The sequence below is a fragment of the Heteronotia binoei genome, chromosome 15, assembly GCF_032191835.1.
Source record: "Heteronotia binoei isolate CCM8104 ecotype False Entrance Well chromosome 15, APGP_CSIRO_Hbin_v1, whole genome shotgun sequence".
Classification (NCBI taxonomy): domain Eukaryota; kingdom Metazoa; phylum Chordata; class Lepidosauria; order Squamata; family Gekkonidae; genus Heteronotia; species Heteronotia binoei.
Window position 1 is genome coordinate 61,169,565 of NC_083237.1, and position 15,929 is coordinate 61,185,493.

A 15,929-nucleotide genomic window follows, 5' to 3' on the forward strand; every position below is an offset into this window, starting at 1 on the left:
GTTTTGGAAAGCGTCTGACCTCTCGTGATTGTCTGTCTCCTCTGCCAGTTTGGGGTGATGGTGAAGTGCGCGGACTCTTATCGGGGAGAACCGGGTTTGATTCCCCGCTCCTCCACTTGCAGCTGCTGGAATGGCCTTGGGTTTTCTGGCAGAGGTTGTCCTTGAAAGGGCAGCTGCTGTGAGAGCCCTCTCCAGCCCCACCCACCTCACAGGGTGCCTGTTGTGGGGGAGGAAGGGAAAGGCGATTATAAGCCGCTCTGAGTGGAGGGCGGGATATAAATCTAATATCTTCTTTTCCTTCTGTCTCCTTGCAACCTGCGTTAAGAACACAAGAAGAGCCCTGCTGGGTCAGACCCAGGGCTGGATTAACAATGAGGCCAAGTCGGCACTGGCCTATGGGCCCCCATGCTTTTTGGTCAAAGGAAGCTCTGGCTCTTTCCTTCTTTCCCCAAGGGACCAGGAGGGGGAGGCGCCTCAGATAATAGAAGGAAGAGAGGCTTGACTCAGTAGCTCTGCTGTGCGATTGAGAGAGCCTGGCAAAGCAAGCTCTCTTCCTCCCCAAGGGAGGAGCCTCAACCAATGGGAAAGTGGTTGCTTTTAGTGGCCCCAGGATGGCTTTTCCCCTCATGCTTGCAGCCCTCCCAACCTGCACCCACAGCCAGCAACTGAGCAGCCTCTCTTTGCCCAATTTACCTGGTGCGGCTGCATCTGGTGTCGTTGCCAAGTTTTCCTTTCTGCTTCTCCCCCACAGCTTTGTCAAAGGGGCTTTTAAGAAGGGGGCTGCAGGCAGTGTGGTGGGTGCTCTGACTGAGACAATCTGCAAGGGGGCCCCTGAGATTTTGACTGCCTAGGGGCCTCCACAGGGTTTAATCTGTTATTGGTCACACCAATGGTCCATCTAGTCCAGCATCCTGTCTCCCACAGTGGTCAACCAGTTCCTCTGGATAGCCAGCAACAGGGCATAGAGGCCGAGGTCAACATAAGAACCCTGCTGGAAGGATCAGGCCAGTGGTCTTACCTAGTCCAGCATCCTGTCTCACACATGGCCAACCAGTTCCTCTAGAGGGCCAACAACAGGGCAGAGAGGCCGAGGCCTTCAGAAGAGCATCAGAACAGCCCTGCTGGATCAGATCAAGGGTCCATCTAGTCCAGCCGCCTGTCTCACACAATGGCCAACCAGTTCCTCTGAAGGGCCAACAACAGGGCAGAGAGGCCGAGGCCATAAGAGCATCAGAAGAACCCTGCTGGATCAGACTAGTGGTCCATCTAGTCGATCCTCCTGTCTCACACAGTGCCCCACCAGTTCCTCTGGAAGGCCAACAACGGCATAGAAGCTGAGGCCTTCCCCTGTTGTTGCCTCCTGGCTCTGGGGTTTAGAGGCTTAATGCAGTTAGGGGAATCCTGCTTTCCTGTAAAGCAGGGTTGGGGAACGTCCACCCGAGGGCCATTTACAGCAAGGTTTGTGGGGTCCAGCCACACTGCAGTGGCCTCCCCCGGGCCCGGCTGGCCTGCAGGGATTGCAGGTCTCAGCTGCGCTGCGGCCTCGTTGGCTGGCCAGGATCGCTGTGGGGCCTGGAAAAGTCATTGTCACAGTTCAGGTAAGTTTCCCTCTCATTCCTTTATTTCTCTTTCCCCCCATTTCTTTATTTCCCTTTATTCCCCTTTCTTCCTCCCCTTCCTTCGTTTGTTTCTCTTCCCCCTTTATTTCCCTTTATTACTATTTCTTCCCCATTTCCCTTTCTCTCCCCCTCAGTGGGCCAGGGTGTGTGCGCATATGTGAAATTAGGCTCTCCCCACGTGACTTCAAATAGAAAAGCAATTACTTGCATTTAGTTTGCCAGCCTGAATCATTTTCCCTTGGCACGGAGAACTGTTTTTTAAGTTGATAATTTTATATGGCCCGCGAATGATGTTATAAATATCCAAATGGCCCTTGGCAGAAAAAAATGTTCCCCACCCCTGCAAAGGGTGCCTGAAGGTTATATGCAAGTGTAGTTACCATGAGCCTGGAAGGTGCTGGGGCTTCATCAGCAAAGTATTAATTTGTGCCTGTTTTCTCACTTTGCCGTTTTAGGGCTATTCCTGTTGGGTTTCCTCATGAATACAAGCCCATCCACCTCTCTGCGCAGGATAGTTGTCCTGCAACGATACTCTATGTGTGTGATATCAGTGCCCACCAGGTAGCTTCCAACTTAAATGGCAACCCTATGAATCATTAACAGCTTTGCTCAGGTCTTGCAAGCAAAGGGCCACTTCCTTTATTGAGCCAATTCACTTCATATTGGGGCTTCTAGGGCAGAAGTCAGCCAGTTATTGCACAATGCACGCACACACTAAAACCGCACACAACTCTGAGAATGGGCAGGCTGCCAACTTTGAAACCCACTAGAAGTAGACTGCAAGCACCAGTCGTTTCTGGCTCGGGTGACATCGCATCAGAATGTTTTCACAGCAGACTTTTTACGGGGTGGTTCACCATTGCCTTCCCCAGCCATTTACACTTCACTCCCCCCCCCCCCAGCAAGCTGGGTACTCATTTGACCGACCTTGGAAGGATGGAAGGCTGGGTCAACCTGCAGCCGGCTACCTGAGCCCAGCTTCCACCGGGATCAAACTCAAGTCGTGAGCAGAGAGCTCGGACTGCAGTACTGCAGCCACTTAAAAAGATGTCTCTTTAGCATTTCAGCTCCTTGCAAATTTAAGAATGACCTGAGCAGAAGGTCATTGCAGGAAGGGGGTGCCGAGAGAAAGGAAAGCACCATTCACGGTTCTTGTTGCTGGAAGTGTGAATAGCATCTGAGCGAAAGGCCGAAGAGATGGCGAGAACTTGCAGCTGCTGTGCAAAATAGAATGGGCAGGGAAAATGTCAAGACAGTGTGCGTTTGCAATAAAAAAGGCCAACGTCATGCTGGGAATTATTAGGAAGGGAACTGAAAACAAATCAGCCGGTATCATAATGCCCCTGTATAAATCGATGGTGTGGTCTCATTTGGAGTACTGTGTGCAGTTCTGGTCGCCGCACCTCAAAAAGGATATTATAGCATTGGAGAAAGTCCAGAAAAGGGCAACTAGAATGATTAAAGGGCTTTAGATAAAAATATGGAGCAGAGGTGCATCAGTGGCTATTAGCCACAGTGTGCGTGTATATAATTTCTTTTTGGCCACTGTGTGACACAGAGTGTTGGGACTGGATGGGCCACTGGCCTGATCCAACATGGCTTCTCTTATGTTCTTATATGACACAGAGTGTTGGACTGGATGGGCCATTGGCCTGATCTAACATGGCTTCTCTTATGTTCTTCTGTGACACAGAGTGTTGGACTGGATGGGCCACTGGCCTGATCCAACATGGCTTCTCTTATGTTCTTATGTGACACAGAGTGTTGGACTGGATGGGTCATTGGCCTGATCCAACATGGCTTCTCTTATGTTCTTATGTGACACAGAGTGTTGGACTGGATGGGACATTGGCCTGATCCAACATGGCTTCTCTTATGTTCTTCTGTGACACAGAGTGTTGGACTGGATGGGCCATTGGCCTGATCCAACATGGCTTCTCTTATGTTCTTCTGTGACACAGAGTGTTGGACTGGATGGGCCATTGGCCTGATCCAACATGGCTTCTCTTATGTTCTTATGCGACACAGAGTGTTGGACTGGATAGGCCATTGGCCTGATCCAACATGGCTTCTCTTATGTTCTTAATATGGAAACTGCATTATAAATGTTTGCAATGCTCTGCTTGCTCAAGGAAAATTTTTAGGTGGCATCGGGAGCTTAGATAAGAGCAGGAGTCCGGGAACACCTTGAAGACGAACAAAACCTGTGGCAGGAGAGGAGCTGTAATGAGTCATCTTCAGATACCGGGAGTGAGTCCCTCTGTCTTAAGAACCTGTTTGGTGTGGTGGTTAAGAGTGTGGAATCTAATCAGAGAACTGGGTTTGATTCCCCCCGCATGCAGCTGCTGGTGTGATCTCGGGTCAATCACAGTCCTCTGTGCAAAGGAAGGCAACGGCAAAGCACCGCTGCTCATCTCCTGCCTTCAGAACCTCACAAGACGGGACTTCATGGGCTCCCTCTAAACTGTGGGATATTGTGAGCAAAATGTATGCTTTGTGTGCTACTTCCCGAGCTAACATAAAAAGGTCTTTGCAAAAAAGATGAGCTGGAATTCGCATTGGCTTATGCAAACCAAGTCGTTTTTTTGGAACCTTAGACTGGGATTTAAGCCCCTGTCGTGTACCGGCTAAGAGCCCCGTGGCGCAGAGTGTTAAAGCTGCAGTACTGCAGTCCTAAGCTCTGCTCACGACCCGAGTTCGATCCTGGCGGAAGCCGGTTTTCAGGTAGCCGACTTGAGGTTGACTCAGCTAATTTGCGCTAGCTCACACTAACTCAGCTTAGAGCAAGGGTGGCCAAACTTGCTTACTGTAAGAGCCGTGTAGAATAAACATAAGACTTCTGAGAGCCACAAGACATAAGTGTCAGTTATTTGAGATCCGCAAGGCAGGCAGGTGGATAGATGAGGGAGAAGAAGTGGCAAGAAAGCAACTTTAAATTCATTCTGCAAACTGCCAGCTGGCTTGGAAAATTGATTTAAAGGGAAATGCCTTCTCTGAGCTGGCCGATGGGGTGGTGGGGGCTTCGAGAGCCACACAATATGTGTGGAAGAGCCACAGTTTGGCCACCCCTGGCTTATAGGGAACACTCACCAAGAGACAGTTGCAGCTCGATAGCAGTTTGCCTTACAATAAACAAAAAAAAGAGAAAGGTAGTCAGTCCCCTGTGGAAGCAATAGTCGTTTTTGACTCTGGGGTGACGTTGCTTTCACAACGTTTTCATGGCAGACTTTTTACGGGATGGTTTGCCATTGCCTTTCCCAGTCCTCTACACTTTCCCCCCAGCAAGCTGGGTACTCATTTTACCGACCTCAGAAAGATGGAAGGCTGAGTCAATCTGGAGCCGGCTACCTGAACCCAGCTTCCGCTGGGATCCAACTCAGGTCGTGAGCAGAGCTTGGACTGCAGTACTGCAGCTTTACCTCTGCGCCACGGGGCTCTTCCTACAATAAACAAACTTCTTGCAAAAAGATGAGCTGGAATTCGTATTGGCTTATGCAAACCAAGTTGGGTTTTTTGGATCCTTAGATTGGGATTTAAACCCCTGTCATGTACCGGCTAAGAGCCCCGTGGCGCAGAGTGTTAAAGCTGCAGTACTGCAGTCCTAAGCTCTGCTCGAGCTGAGTTCAATCCTGGCGGAAGCTGGGTTTTCAGGTAGCCAGCTCAAGGTTGACTCAGCCTTCCATCCTTCCGATGTCGGTAAAATGAGTCCCCAGCTTGCTGGGGGGAAAGTGTAGATGACTGCGGAAGGCGATGGCAAACCACCTCGTCAAAAGTCTGCTGTGAAAACATTGTGAAAGCAACGTCACCCCAGAGTCGGAAACGACTGGTGCTTGCACAGGGGACCTTTCCTTTTGTGAATTAGCTAAAACTTCTATCTTGTGCACTGTTACGGGGGGGCTGGGGGTGGGGAGGATCAAATTCAGGCTTGGTTCTGAGTAAATGTTCCCAGGGCTGGCCTAAGTTGTTACGAGCAGTAAAACCAGGAGACCCTTGGATGGGATCTTATCTGTGAAGTTATCCACCTGCAGACAAACCGTTGGCATTTCCTCTTCAGCCAGTCCATAATATGGGACTGATCCTGGTCTACTACGGAGAGATTGTACCATATGGGCTGAGCTACAGAAAGAACTGCCCTGGATGACCCAGGCTAGCTAGATCTCATCAGATCTGGGAAATGAAGCAAAGGTCAGCCTGGGCCAGTATTTGAACGGGAGACCACCAAGGAATCCCGGGGCCACTAGGCTGAGGCAGGCAACGGCCAACCACCTTGGAACGTGTCTTGCCTTGAAAACCCCGCATGGTCCCGATAAGTCAGCCGCAACGGGACGGCAGCAACAACAACAAACAACAGGGCAGGACGAGCTTCGAACAGGTGAAAAATACCAGCTGTATCAACCCAGGCTCTCCCCAGTTCACCTTGTTTCTTCTCAACCCTGCAAATCCGCATTCCATCCTAGCATGTGACTCTATTGTTATTCTAAGGCTTTGAGAAGATGAGCTGGCTCACCGTTTAGGGGTAGAGTTGCCAGGTCTGTGCTGGCAAATACCTGGAGCCTTTGCAGGTGAGCCTGGGAGAGGGAGGGGAGGGGCCTTAGCATGGCACAATGCCCTAGAGCAGGGGTGTCAAACATGCAGCCCAGGGGCCGAATCAGGCCCCTGGAGGGCTCCTATCAGTCCCGAGAGCAACTGGCTCTTATCTGCTTCCTTCTCTCTCTCTCGCTTCCTTCTGCATCTCAACTTTGCAAGGCTTGCTCAATCACGCTGGAGTTAGAGCAAAACCTCGATTTTCTCCACTGGTTGAGGCTCCTCCCCCTCATGGTCCCCTGGGGAGGGAGGGAAAGAGCCAGAGCTTCCTTTGCCCAGTTCCCTGGATCCCATGGGAGAGATACAAAGAAAGCACCTTTAAGACCAATAAGTGCTAATGTTTTAAGCATGTTTTAAGGTGGTTTTTCTTTTTAAACTTTTAGTCGTGTTTGTCTGTGTCCTTTAAAAAGTTTATATCTCTGCTACCTAATCTTAAATAGGTACACACATGACCCGGCCCAACACAGTCTCATTTATGTCAGATCAGGCCCTCATAACAAATGTTTGACACCCCTGCCCTCAAGTCCACCCTTCAAAGCAGCCATTTTTCTCCAGGGGAGCCGATCTCTGCTGGACAGAGATCAGTTGTAAAAGCGGGAGATCTCCAGGCCCCACCTGGAGGCTGGCAACCCTTAAATGCATCCTGGTAACACTTAAATGGATCCTGGTACCTTGCAGCAGCAAAATCCTTGGTGACTATGGAGTAAGGTTGCCAAGTCCCCTGCAGCCTCTGGCTCTAGCAATTTGGGAGGGAAAACTCTATGGTACAATAGGTGCCATAGAGTTTTCCCTCCCAAATTGCTAGAGCGCCTGGGAAAACCATAGAGTTTCCCCGGAAGCTCCTAAAGCGGCCAGCGCGTGACATCGCCGGCACAATGACATCATCGCACTAGCGATGTCGGGGAAGGATCCCCCCTGCCAACCCAATGCAGGCCGGTGGATTGGGAACCTCCAAGGCGGGGGAACTTGGCAGCTCTACTGCGGAGCCTGAGATGGCCCCGAGCCTCTTTGTGCGGACGTGAGACAAGAAGCTTCAACAACTCTTACCCATCTCCTCATTCTGTTTTAATGTTTCCCATTCACTCTTAACAGAATTTCCCCAGCTGCTGAGCCATAACAGTTTCTCAGGTGAGGGGCAGGCTGCAATTCCATCCCCAACTGGTGCGTTCTCAAGACCGCTTGGCCTCTGCGCCACCCAACGCAGGGAGGAGTCCCAGTTGTGCTTTTGCTCACAAACAACGTCCTCAACAGTTCTGGTCTCTGGATTGGCCCCTTCCCCGGTCACACTCTTGCGCCTGCTGACAGGAAGTTCTGCTGGGCCAGTGACATGCAGGAGAAACAGAGTGGGGGAGTCGGTTCCTATCCGTGGGGGTCTGGTGGGGCAGAGGAAGAATGGAGGCTTCGTGGAGACCCTGGAATCCGGCAAAGGAATGCCAAAAAAAAAAAAAATGTGGGTGACCAAAACTCTTCCTACAGCAAGGAGGTGCTGCAATTGCTTGGATGAGAAGGTGTGAAAAGCGGGATCTGGGAGTGAAAGGAGGGAAGCTTCAACGCCTCCCTCCCCACCCTGCCTCTTGCCTCCCCGAGGGTGTTTCCTATGCTGCCTCTGCATTGTGAAGAAGAGGAACACAAACACACCATCCTGGGCGACCTTATTTCTTTGTGCAAATAACCCGCTAGGAAGACTAAGAAATTTCAACTTGCCGGCTTATTTTTCTTCCCTCTTCCCCAGCGTAGTTTTGCCTTCAGAGCACCCTCCCTTAACTTTGCAACATCCTTTCCGGCTTCAAAACTTTAATGCCGCTCTGCTTGACAGCTGCGTTTCCCCCTCCCCTCCTCCCCTAAAAAAGGCCAAACAGGTTCAGCCGTTGGATGCCTGAAGTGTGCCGCCCCAGAGACAGCAGCCTTTGAGCAAGCTCAACCATATATAATCTAGATGTATATATTACACAGAATATACACTGCTTCGTTTTACAAAAGAAAAAGCATTTTTGGCTGGTGATCCTCCCAGCTTCTGATGCAGGGCGTGGCTTTTTCCTGACTCCCAGATAGGAAAAAACAAAAATTCTAAAGAGTTCCCCTAGTTGCCAGATCCCGGAAGGAAGTCTGTGTTTTAGAAGAATGCTCGGAGGAGAATGCGGGTTTGTTGCCCGACTGCACCGTCGGGCTGGATAAAAAGGTCAGTTGGCCCCTTTCCCTCAACTTCAGCCCTCGTGTGAAAGGGGTGTTCGGTTGTCCACTCCGCCTTCCAGCAACCTCTGCTCCCCTTGGGTGTCTCGCGTGGTTTGTCAGACTGGTGCTTGGGCTTCTCAGCTGGGGCTGTGTGCAGGGCTGGGTTCGATGCTGTCGCTCACCAAACATTCGTTGGATTTTAGGCTGGCTAAGGACTTGCAGCTGGGCAGGGAGGCCAGGGAGCCGCAGAGGCCCAGCATCGATGGAGTCGGATCCTTTCCTGGGGAGAAAAAAAGGATGGAATGAGCCTTAGAATCCTAGAGTTGGATGGAACGAGCCTTAGAATCCTAGAGTTGGATGGAATGGGCCTTAGAATCCTAGAGTTGGATGGCATTAGTCTTAGAATCCTAGAGTTGGATGGAATTAGCCTTGGAATCCTAGAGTTGGATGGAACAAGCCTTAGAATCCTAGAGTTGGATGGAACAAGCCTTAGAATCCTAGAGTTGGATGGAATTAGCCTTAGAATCCTAGAGTTGGATGGAACAAGCCTTAGAATCCTAGAGTTGGATGGAACGAGCCTTAGAATCCTAGAGTTGGATGGAATGAGCCTTAGAATCCTAGAGTTGGATGGAATGAGCCTTAGAATGCTAGAGTTGGATGGAATGAGCCTTAGAATCCTAGAGTTGGACGGGATCTCCAGTGTCATCCAGTCCAACCCCCTGCACAATGCAGGAAACTCACAAATACCTCCTCGTAAATTCACAGAGCCCCGTGGCACAGAGTGGTAAAGCTGCAGTACTGCAGTCAGAGCCCTCTGCTCACAACCTGAGTTCAATCCCAGCGGAAGCTGGTTTCAGGTAGCCGGCTCCAGGTTGACTCGGCCTTCCATCCTTCCGAGGTCGGTCAAATGAGTACCCAGCTTGCTGAGGGGAAAGTGTAGATGACTGGGAAAGGCAACGGCAAATCATCCCGTAAAAAGTCTGCCATGAAAATGTTGTGAAAGCAACATCACCCCAGAGTCGAAAACGACTGGTGCTTGCACAGGGGACTACCTTTACCTTTAAATTCACAGGATCCTCATTGCTGTCAGAGGACCACCTAGCCTCTGTTTAAAAACCTCCAAGGAAGGAGAGCCCACCACCTCCCGAAGAAGCCTGTTCCACTGAGGAACCGCTCTCAGGAAGTTCTTCCTAATGTTGAGCCAGAAACTCTTTTGATTTAATTTCAACCCATTGGTTCTGGTCCTACCTTCTGGGTCCACAGAAAACAATTCCACCCCATCCTCTAGATGACAGCCCTTCAAGGACTTGAAGATGGTGATCCTATCACCTCTCAGCTGCCTCCTCTCTAGGCTAAACATCCCCAGCTCCTTCAACCTTTCCTCATAGGACCTGGTCTCCAGACTCCTCACCATCTTCGTCGCCCTCCTTTGGACCCGTTCTAGCTTGTCTATATCCTCCTTAAAATGTGGTGCCCAAAACTGAACACGATACTCCAGGTGAGGTCTTACCAGAGCAGAGTAAAATGATACCATCACTTCACGTGATCTGGACACTAGACTTCTGTGGATACAGCCCAAAACTGCCTTTGCCTTTTTAGCCACCGCATCACACTGTTGACTCATGTTCAGCGTATGATCCACTAGGACCCCTAGATCCCTTTCGTACACACATCGGAGGGACGCTCCTTAAAATGGAAGCTAAAAGGTCATCGTCACTTTGCAAAGGCACAGGAATTTGGGTTTAATCCTGAAAATGCTTCTTTTTGCACTTGCTCCAGAGTGGGGTCGTGCTGGAGGAGGGAGGACCAACATCTCTTCCAAAGAAGCTGCCCTTGAGACAGGACATAATCAGTTCTCAGGCTCTACCGATTGTTTAAGAAAGAGTTTAAGAAAGGATGCATTTCTTACCTCAGCCAACTTACTGAATAAGCTGGCTCGTTTGACAGCTTGTGCGTCATTATTATTGTTAACTTGCAGTTAAAACGACAAGCCAGATTGAGCAGGACCCCGATGAGGTGCCATAAAAATAGTTTAAATACATAAAAATACATAAATACATAAAAATAGTTTAAATACAAAGCGAGGGCTTCATTGAACAGAAAGCTTCTCTCCCACATTGTCTTGGGGAACTGCTTCTGGAGAGGGCCGAGTTTATGTCAAAGTATGCATTTGAATATGCCACTGGCTTATTTCTTGATAGCGAAATCATTTTTTTTTCCAGACTCCAAAATTTGTGCCCTAAAGATTTGCTGTTGGAATGCCCCATGGCAGTGTGCATGGAAAGGAGCCCTCCCCGCCCTGCTTTCTCTCTGCTCCAGCGTGCTCCCCAGCGTCTGCCACCGTTCAAGTCAGGCCTCCAGATCGGAAGCAGGCAAGAACATGGCCCCGGCTTCATGTGCAGAGAGGCAACCTGCAAATCTCTCTTGCAGGCAAGTTCTGCACTTGGAGTGAATGCAGGGAGTTCCTTTTGCAGCTTTTTATTTTGATCATATTGTACCTACTTCTTGAACTTTGCCTGTCTGAATCCGATCCTAGGATAATGGTATAAATGTGTGATTATACGTTTTTGTCTGGGGGGAGGGGGGATGTAAAGAGTTAAGATTTTGTGACTATTTGACTGCACTGGTATATTGTTGTGGGTTTTTTTAATTTAATTTTAAAATGAGAATTTAAAAAATGACTGGGAATAGACAAAGCCACTGCAGAACACTCAGCAGAGAGTTTCCTCTTTGGGCAGGAAGTTCGGTTGCAGCCATATTGGATTAATTCGCAGGGCTTTTCATTTTGTAGAAAAAGCCCATCAGGAACTCATTTGCATATTAGGCCACACCCCCTGACATCGCAATTGTTTTACACAGGGCTTTTTGGGTAGAAAAAGCTCAGCATAAACTCATTGACTTATTAGGCCGCACCCCCTGATACCAAGCCAGACGAAGCTGCGTTCCTGTGCATTCCTGCTAAAAAAAAAAGCCCTGGATTCACTTCCGGTGGCAAGCTAGTACGCCCCAGAACACAGTTGGGGAATGATAGGCTCTACAGCCCCACAGAAGCCTTTAATTTGAGCCAGGATTTGGCCCCAGAATTCCTGAATATTCGGGTTGCCAGACAGTTTCCCAGGAAGATCCAAGGCTTTTTTGGCTTTTTTTTTTTTTTTTGAGCAGGAATGCAGATCTGGCTGGCTTGGCACCAGGGGGTGTGGCCTAATTTGCAAATGAGTTCCTGCTGGGCTTTTCCTGCAAAAAAAGCCTTTTGCGAGACAATGGTGACACCAGGGGGTGTGGCCTAATATGTAAACGAGCTGGGATTTTCCTGCAAAAAAATCCAGCTGGGATTATCCTGCAAAAAAAGCCCTTTGTGAAACGACGGTAACATCAGGGGGTGTGGCCTAATATGCAATTATGAGTCCCTGCTGGGCTGTTCCTACAAAAAAGCCCTGTGTGAGACAATGGTGACATCAGGGGGTGTGGCCTAATATGTAAACGAGTTCCAGCTGAGCTTTTCCTGCAAAAGAAGCTCTTTGTGAAACGATGGTCACATCGGGGTGTGGCCTAATATGCAATTATGAGTCCCTGCGGGGCTGTTCCTACAAAAAAGCCCTGTGTGAGACAATGGTGACATCAGGAGTTGTGGCCTAATATGCAAATGAGTTCCTGCTGGGCTTTTTCTTCCAAAATAAGCCCAGGTTAAGACCAGACGCCGTACATCATCCTGTTTAGTCTCCGAGGAGTGCAAAGCCCAAGTTCGAAGCTGCAGCTGCTGCACTCCACTCTCCAGGGCTTTTTTTTTTTGTAGCAGGAACTCCTTTGCACATTAGGCCACACCCCCCCTAGGTAGCCAATCCTCTGAGAGTTCACAGAGATCTTCTTATAGGGTCTACTGTAAGCTCTTGGAGGATTGGATACATCAGGGGGGTTTAGCCTAATATGCAAAGGAGTTCCTGGTACAAAAAAGCCCTGCTTGGGCTAGGAGGAGGTGGCGCTGAGTATACGCTTCTGCCCTAATGCCTCCTTCCTTTGGCCTGCAACCCTCGTTCGATGGCAAGGGCAGCTGGAGTGAGCCCAACCACTCTGCCAGCATCATGGCGCTTCTCAGGGCTTTTTTTTGTAGCAGGAGCTCCTTTGCATATTAGGCCACACACCCCTGATGTAACCAACCCTCCAAGAGCTTACAGGGCTCTTCTTACAGGGCCTGCTGTCAGTTCCAGGAGGATGGGCTACATCAGGGGTGGAATTCTAGCAGCAGCTCATTTGCATATTAGGCCACACCCCTCTTATGTAGCCAATCCTCCAGGAGCTTACAGGGCTCTTCTTACCAGGCCTACAGTAAGCTCCAGGAGGATTGGCTACATCAGGGGTGTGTGGCCTAATAGGCAAAGGAGTTCCTGCTACAACAAAAAAGCTTTGGTGCTTCTCCTGGTCCATTTGTCTTCTCTTCTGGCTAGGCTGCCAGGATAGCCCTACGGCTGCCCAGCCGTCACTGCAAAAAATACCAGATGTCTGGGTAGGGTTGCCAATCCCCAGGTGGGGGCAGGGGATCCCCCGGTTTGGAGGCCCTCCCCCCGCTTCAGGGTCGTCAGCTGGGAACTCTTTTATTCCCTAGGGAGATTTATTCCTATAGAAAATAATGGAGAATTGACCCACGGGTATCTGGGGCTTTGGGGGGGCTGTTTTTTTGGGATAGAGGCACCAAATTTTCAGTATAGCATCTAGTCCCTCTCCCCAAAATGCCCCCCGAGTTTCAAAAAGATTGGACCAGGGGGTCCAATTCTATGAGCCCCAAAAGAAGGTGCCCCTATCCTTCATGATTACCTATGGAAGGAAGGAATTGAAAAGGTGTGCCGTCCCTTTAAATGTGATGGCCAGAACGCCCTTTGGAGTTCAATGATGCTTGTCACAACCTTGATCTTGGCTCCACCCCCAAAGTCCCCTGGCTCCACCCCCAAAGTCCCCTGGCTCCACCCCCAAAGTCCCCAGATATTTCTTGAATTGGACCTGGCAACCCTAGGACAAACGTTCCCTTTAAGCTGCAGAGTCCTGTGAACAAAAATTCTACTTTGTGAGCGACTGGCATTAAAGTTGGGAGCGACTGGATCAATTAACGTGCTCTGGGGTCCTCCTTCCTGAGCGAAGGCAAAAAGGTGTGATCTGGAGGCTAAAAATCTGTGAGCTAGCTCACGCTCACTCAGCTTAGAGGGAACACTCAGGGGCCCAGAGGGCCCAGCCTCCTTGTGGATTTTATGGTCCCCCTCCCTAAGCCCTGGCTTCCCCCTCCCCCTCGGGACCACTCAGCCCAATCGCCTCAGCACATGAAGCAAGTAGCGGCACCGGCAAGCTCTCCCCTGAAGCACTCTGGGCAGATTCCGAAAGTTGGGTGGGTAGGTGGGCAGCCAGCCCCACCCCCTGCTCCCAGCAGCCCTTAGTCTGGCCATGAAGAGCTGGGGGCTCCATATGCCGCCTTGGAGAGCCAGTTTGGTGTAGTGGTTAAGTGTGCGGACTCTTATCTGGGAGAACCGGGTTTGATTCCCCACTCCTCCACTTGCACCTGCTGGAATGGCCTTGGGTCAGCCATAGATCTGGCAGAGGTTGTCCTTGAAAGGGCAGCTGCTGTGAGAGCCCTCTCCAGCCCCACCCACCTCACAGGGTGTCTGTTGTGGGGGAGGAAGGTAAAGGAGCTTGTGAGCCGCTCTGAGACTCTTCGGAGTGGAGGGCGGGATATAAATCCAGTATCTTCATCTACCTCACAGGGTGTCTGTTGTGGGGGAGGAAGGGAAAGGAGCTTGTGAGCCGCTCTGAGACTCTTCGGAGTGGAGGGCGGGATATAAATCCTGTATCTTCATCTACCTCACAGGGTGTCTGTTGTGGGGGAGGAAGGGAAAGGAGATTGTGAGCCGCTCTGAGACTCTTCGGAGTGGAGGGCAGGATATAAATCCAATATCTTCATCTACCTCACAGGGTGTCTTGTTGTGGGGGAGGAAGGGAAAGGAGCTTGTGAGCCGCTCTGAGACTCTCCGGAGTGGAGGGCGGGACATAAATCCAATATCTTCATCTACCTCACAGGGTGTCTGTTGTGGGGGAGGAAGGTAAAGGAGCTTGTGAGCCGCTCTGAGACTCTTCGGAGTGGAGGGCGGGATATAAATCCAATATCTTCTTCTTCTTTTTCTTGTTTTCCACTGCCATGAGCCTGAACGGTAAGTTCTTGGGTGGGTGGGAGGAGAGGCCCCTAGATCGCACAGGGGTCCTCTCGGGGTGGGGAGGGAGGGAGGCGCCCAGGACACGTCTCCCCCAGCCAGTGTGTTCAAGCCGCATGCATTCCCTGCTGCTCCCAGTTGGGGAAGGGTACAGGAAAGCAGGGAAATGGCGAGGGAGTGCAGAGATACAAATCAGCCTTCTTTTCCATTTTGGAAGTTGATCACTGCAGGCTGAGCTCCAGGAAAGCTAGAAGGGGAATCGGAGCTTACATAACATAAGAACATAAGAGAAGCCGTGTTAGATCAGGCCAATGACCCATCCAGTCCAACATTCTGTGTCACACATTCTGTGTCATATATGCAATTTAAATCACATGCAATTTACATGCAATTTAAATCACACTGGAGGGGGAAGGGAGAGGGGTGGCCCTCGACCTCTCCAGCTTCTTGCTCTCACCCCCGTGGCCCCCCCTGTGCCCCCCTCCCTCTTTGGCTCTTAGCTACAGGGCTGGGAACACGCAGAACTTAACTCTTCGTGACGGGGCTGGGAACACACACAACCTATGAAGCGTCTTACCCAGGGGTCCCCAGGGCTCTCCTTCACGCTTCCCCTCGCCCAGTCGCTGCGAATCGGAGCTCAGGCTGATCTCTGCGGAGAGCTGGTCAGTGCTCATGAAGCTGTGCCTGAAGAGGACAGAAAACCCAGCCAGTCACCTCCAGAGGCTTCCCAAGATGCACTGCAGCCGCTAGGGTTGCCAATCCCCAGGTGGGGGCAGGGGATCTCCCGGTTTGGAGGCCCTCCCCTCGCTTCAAGGTCATCAGAAAACCGGTGGGGGGGGGCGGAGGGAGGGGAATGTCTGCTGGGAACTCTGTTATTCCCAAAGGAAACCGATTCCCATAGGGTATAACGGAGAATTGATCTGTGGGTATCTGGGGCTCTAGGAGAGTTGGGTTTTTTTGAGCCCAAGATACCATATTTTAGGCATAGCATCCAGGGCCTCTCTCCAAAATACCTTCCGGGTTTCAAAAGGATTGGATCAAGGGATCCAGTTTTATGAGCCCCCAAAGAAGGTGCCCCTATCCTTCGTCATTTCCAAAGGAGGGAAGGCATTTAAAAGATGTGCGGGCCCCTTAAATGTGATGGCCAGCGCTGCCTTTGGCGTTCAATGATGCTTGTCGCAACCTTGCTCCTGACTCCACCCCCAAAGTCTCCTGGCTCCGCCCCCAACGGCCGCAAATATTTCTTGAATCGGACTTGGCAACCTTAGCAGCCGCCAATTAGTTATGGCCAGGCACAAAACCACTCCTGATGTTCTCGGACCCCGGAGGGCCGGTTTTTATTCTGTCTTCTCAAGAGGAAACCCCT

General features: G+C 50.6%; 1 protein-coding gene across 1 annotated transcript in view; it reads right to left on the reverse strand.

Annotated features, from left to right (window-relative positions):
* Positions 1-8,288: 8,288 nt before the first annotated feature.
* Positions 8,289-15,929, reverse strand: part of RUNDC3A (RUN domain containing 3A) — a 50,732-nt gene continuing 43,091 nt past the window's right edge. The window contains exons 11-12 of the mRNA XM_060255260.1: positions 15,141-15,247; positions 8,289-8,655 (exon numbers count right to left, since the gene is read on the reverse strand). Coding sequence (XP_060111243.1) covers positions 8,513-8,655; positions 15,141-15,247 — 250 coding nt within the window. The 3' untranslated portion in view covers positions 8,289-8,512. The remainder of the gene's footprint in view (positions 8,656-15,140; positions 15,248-15,929) is intronic.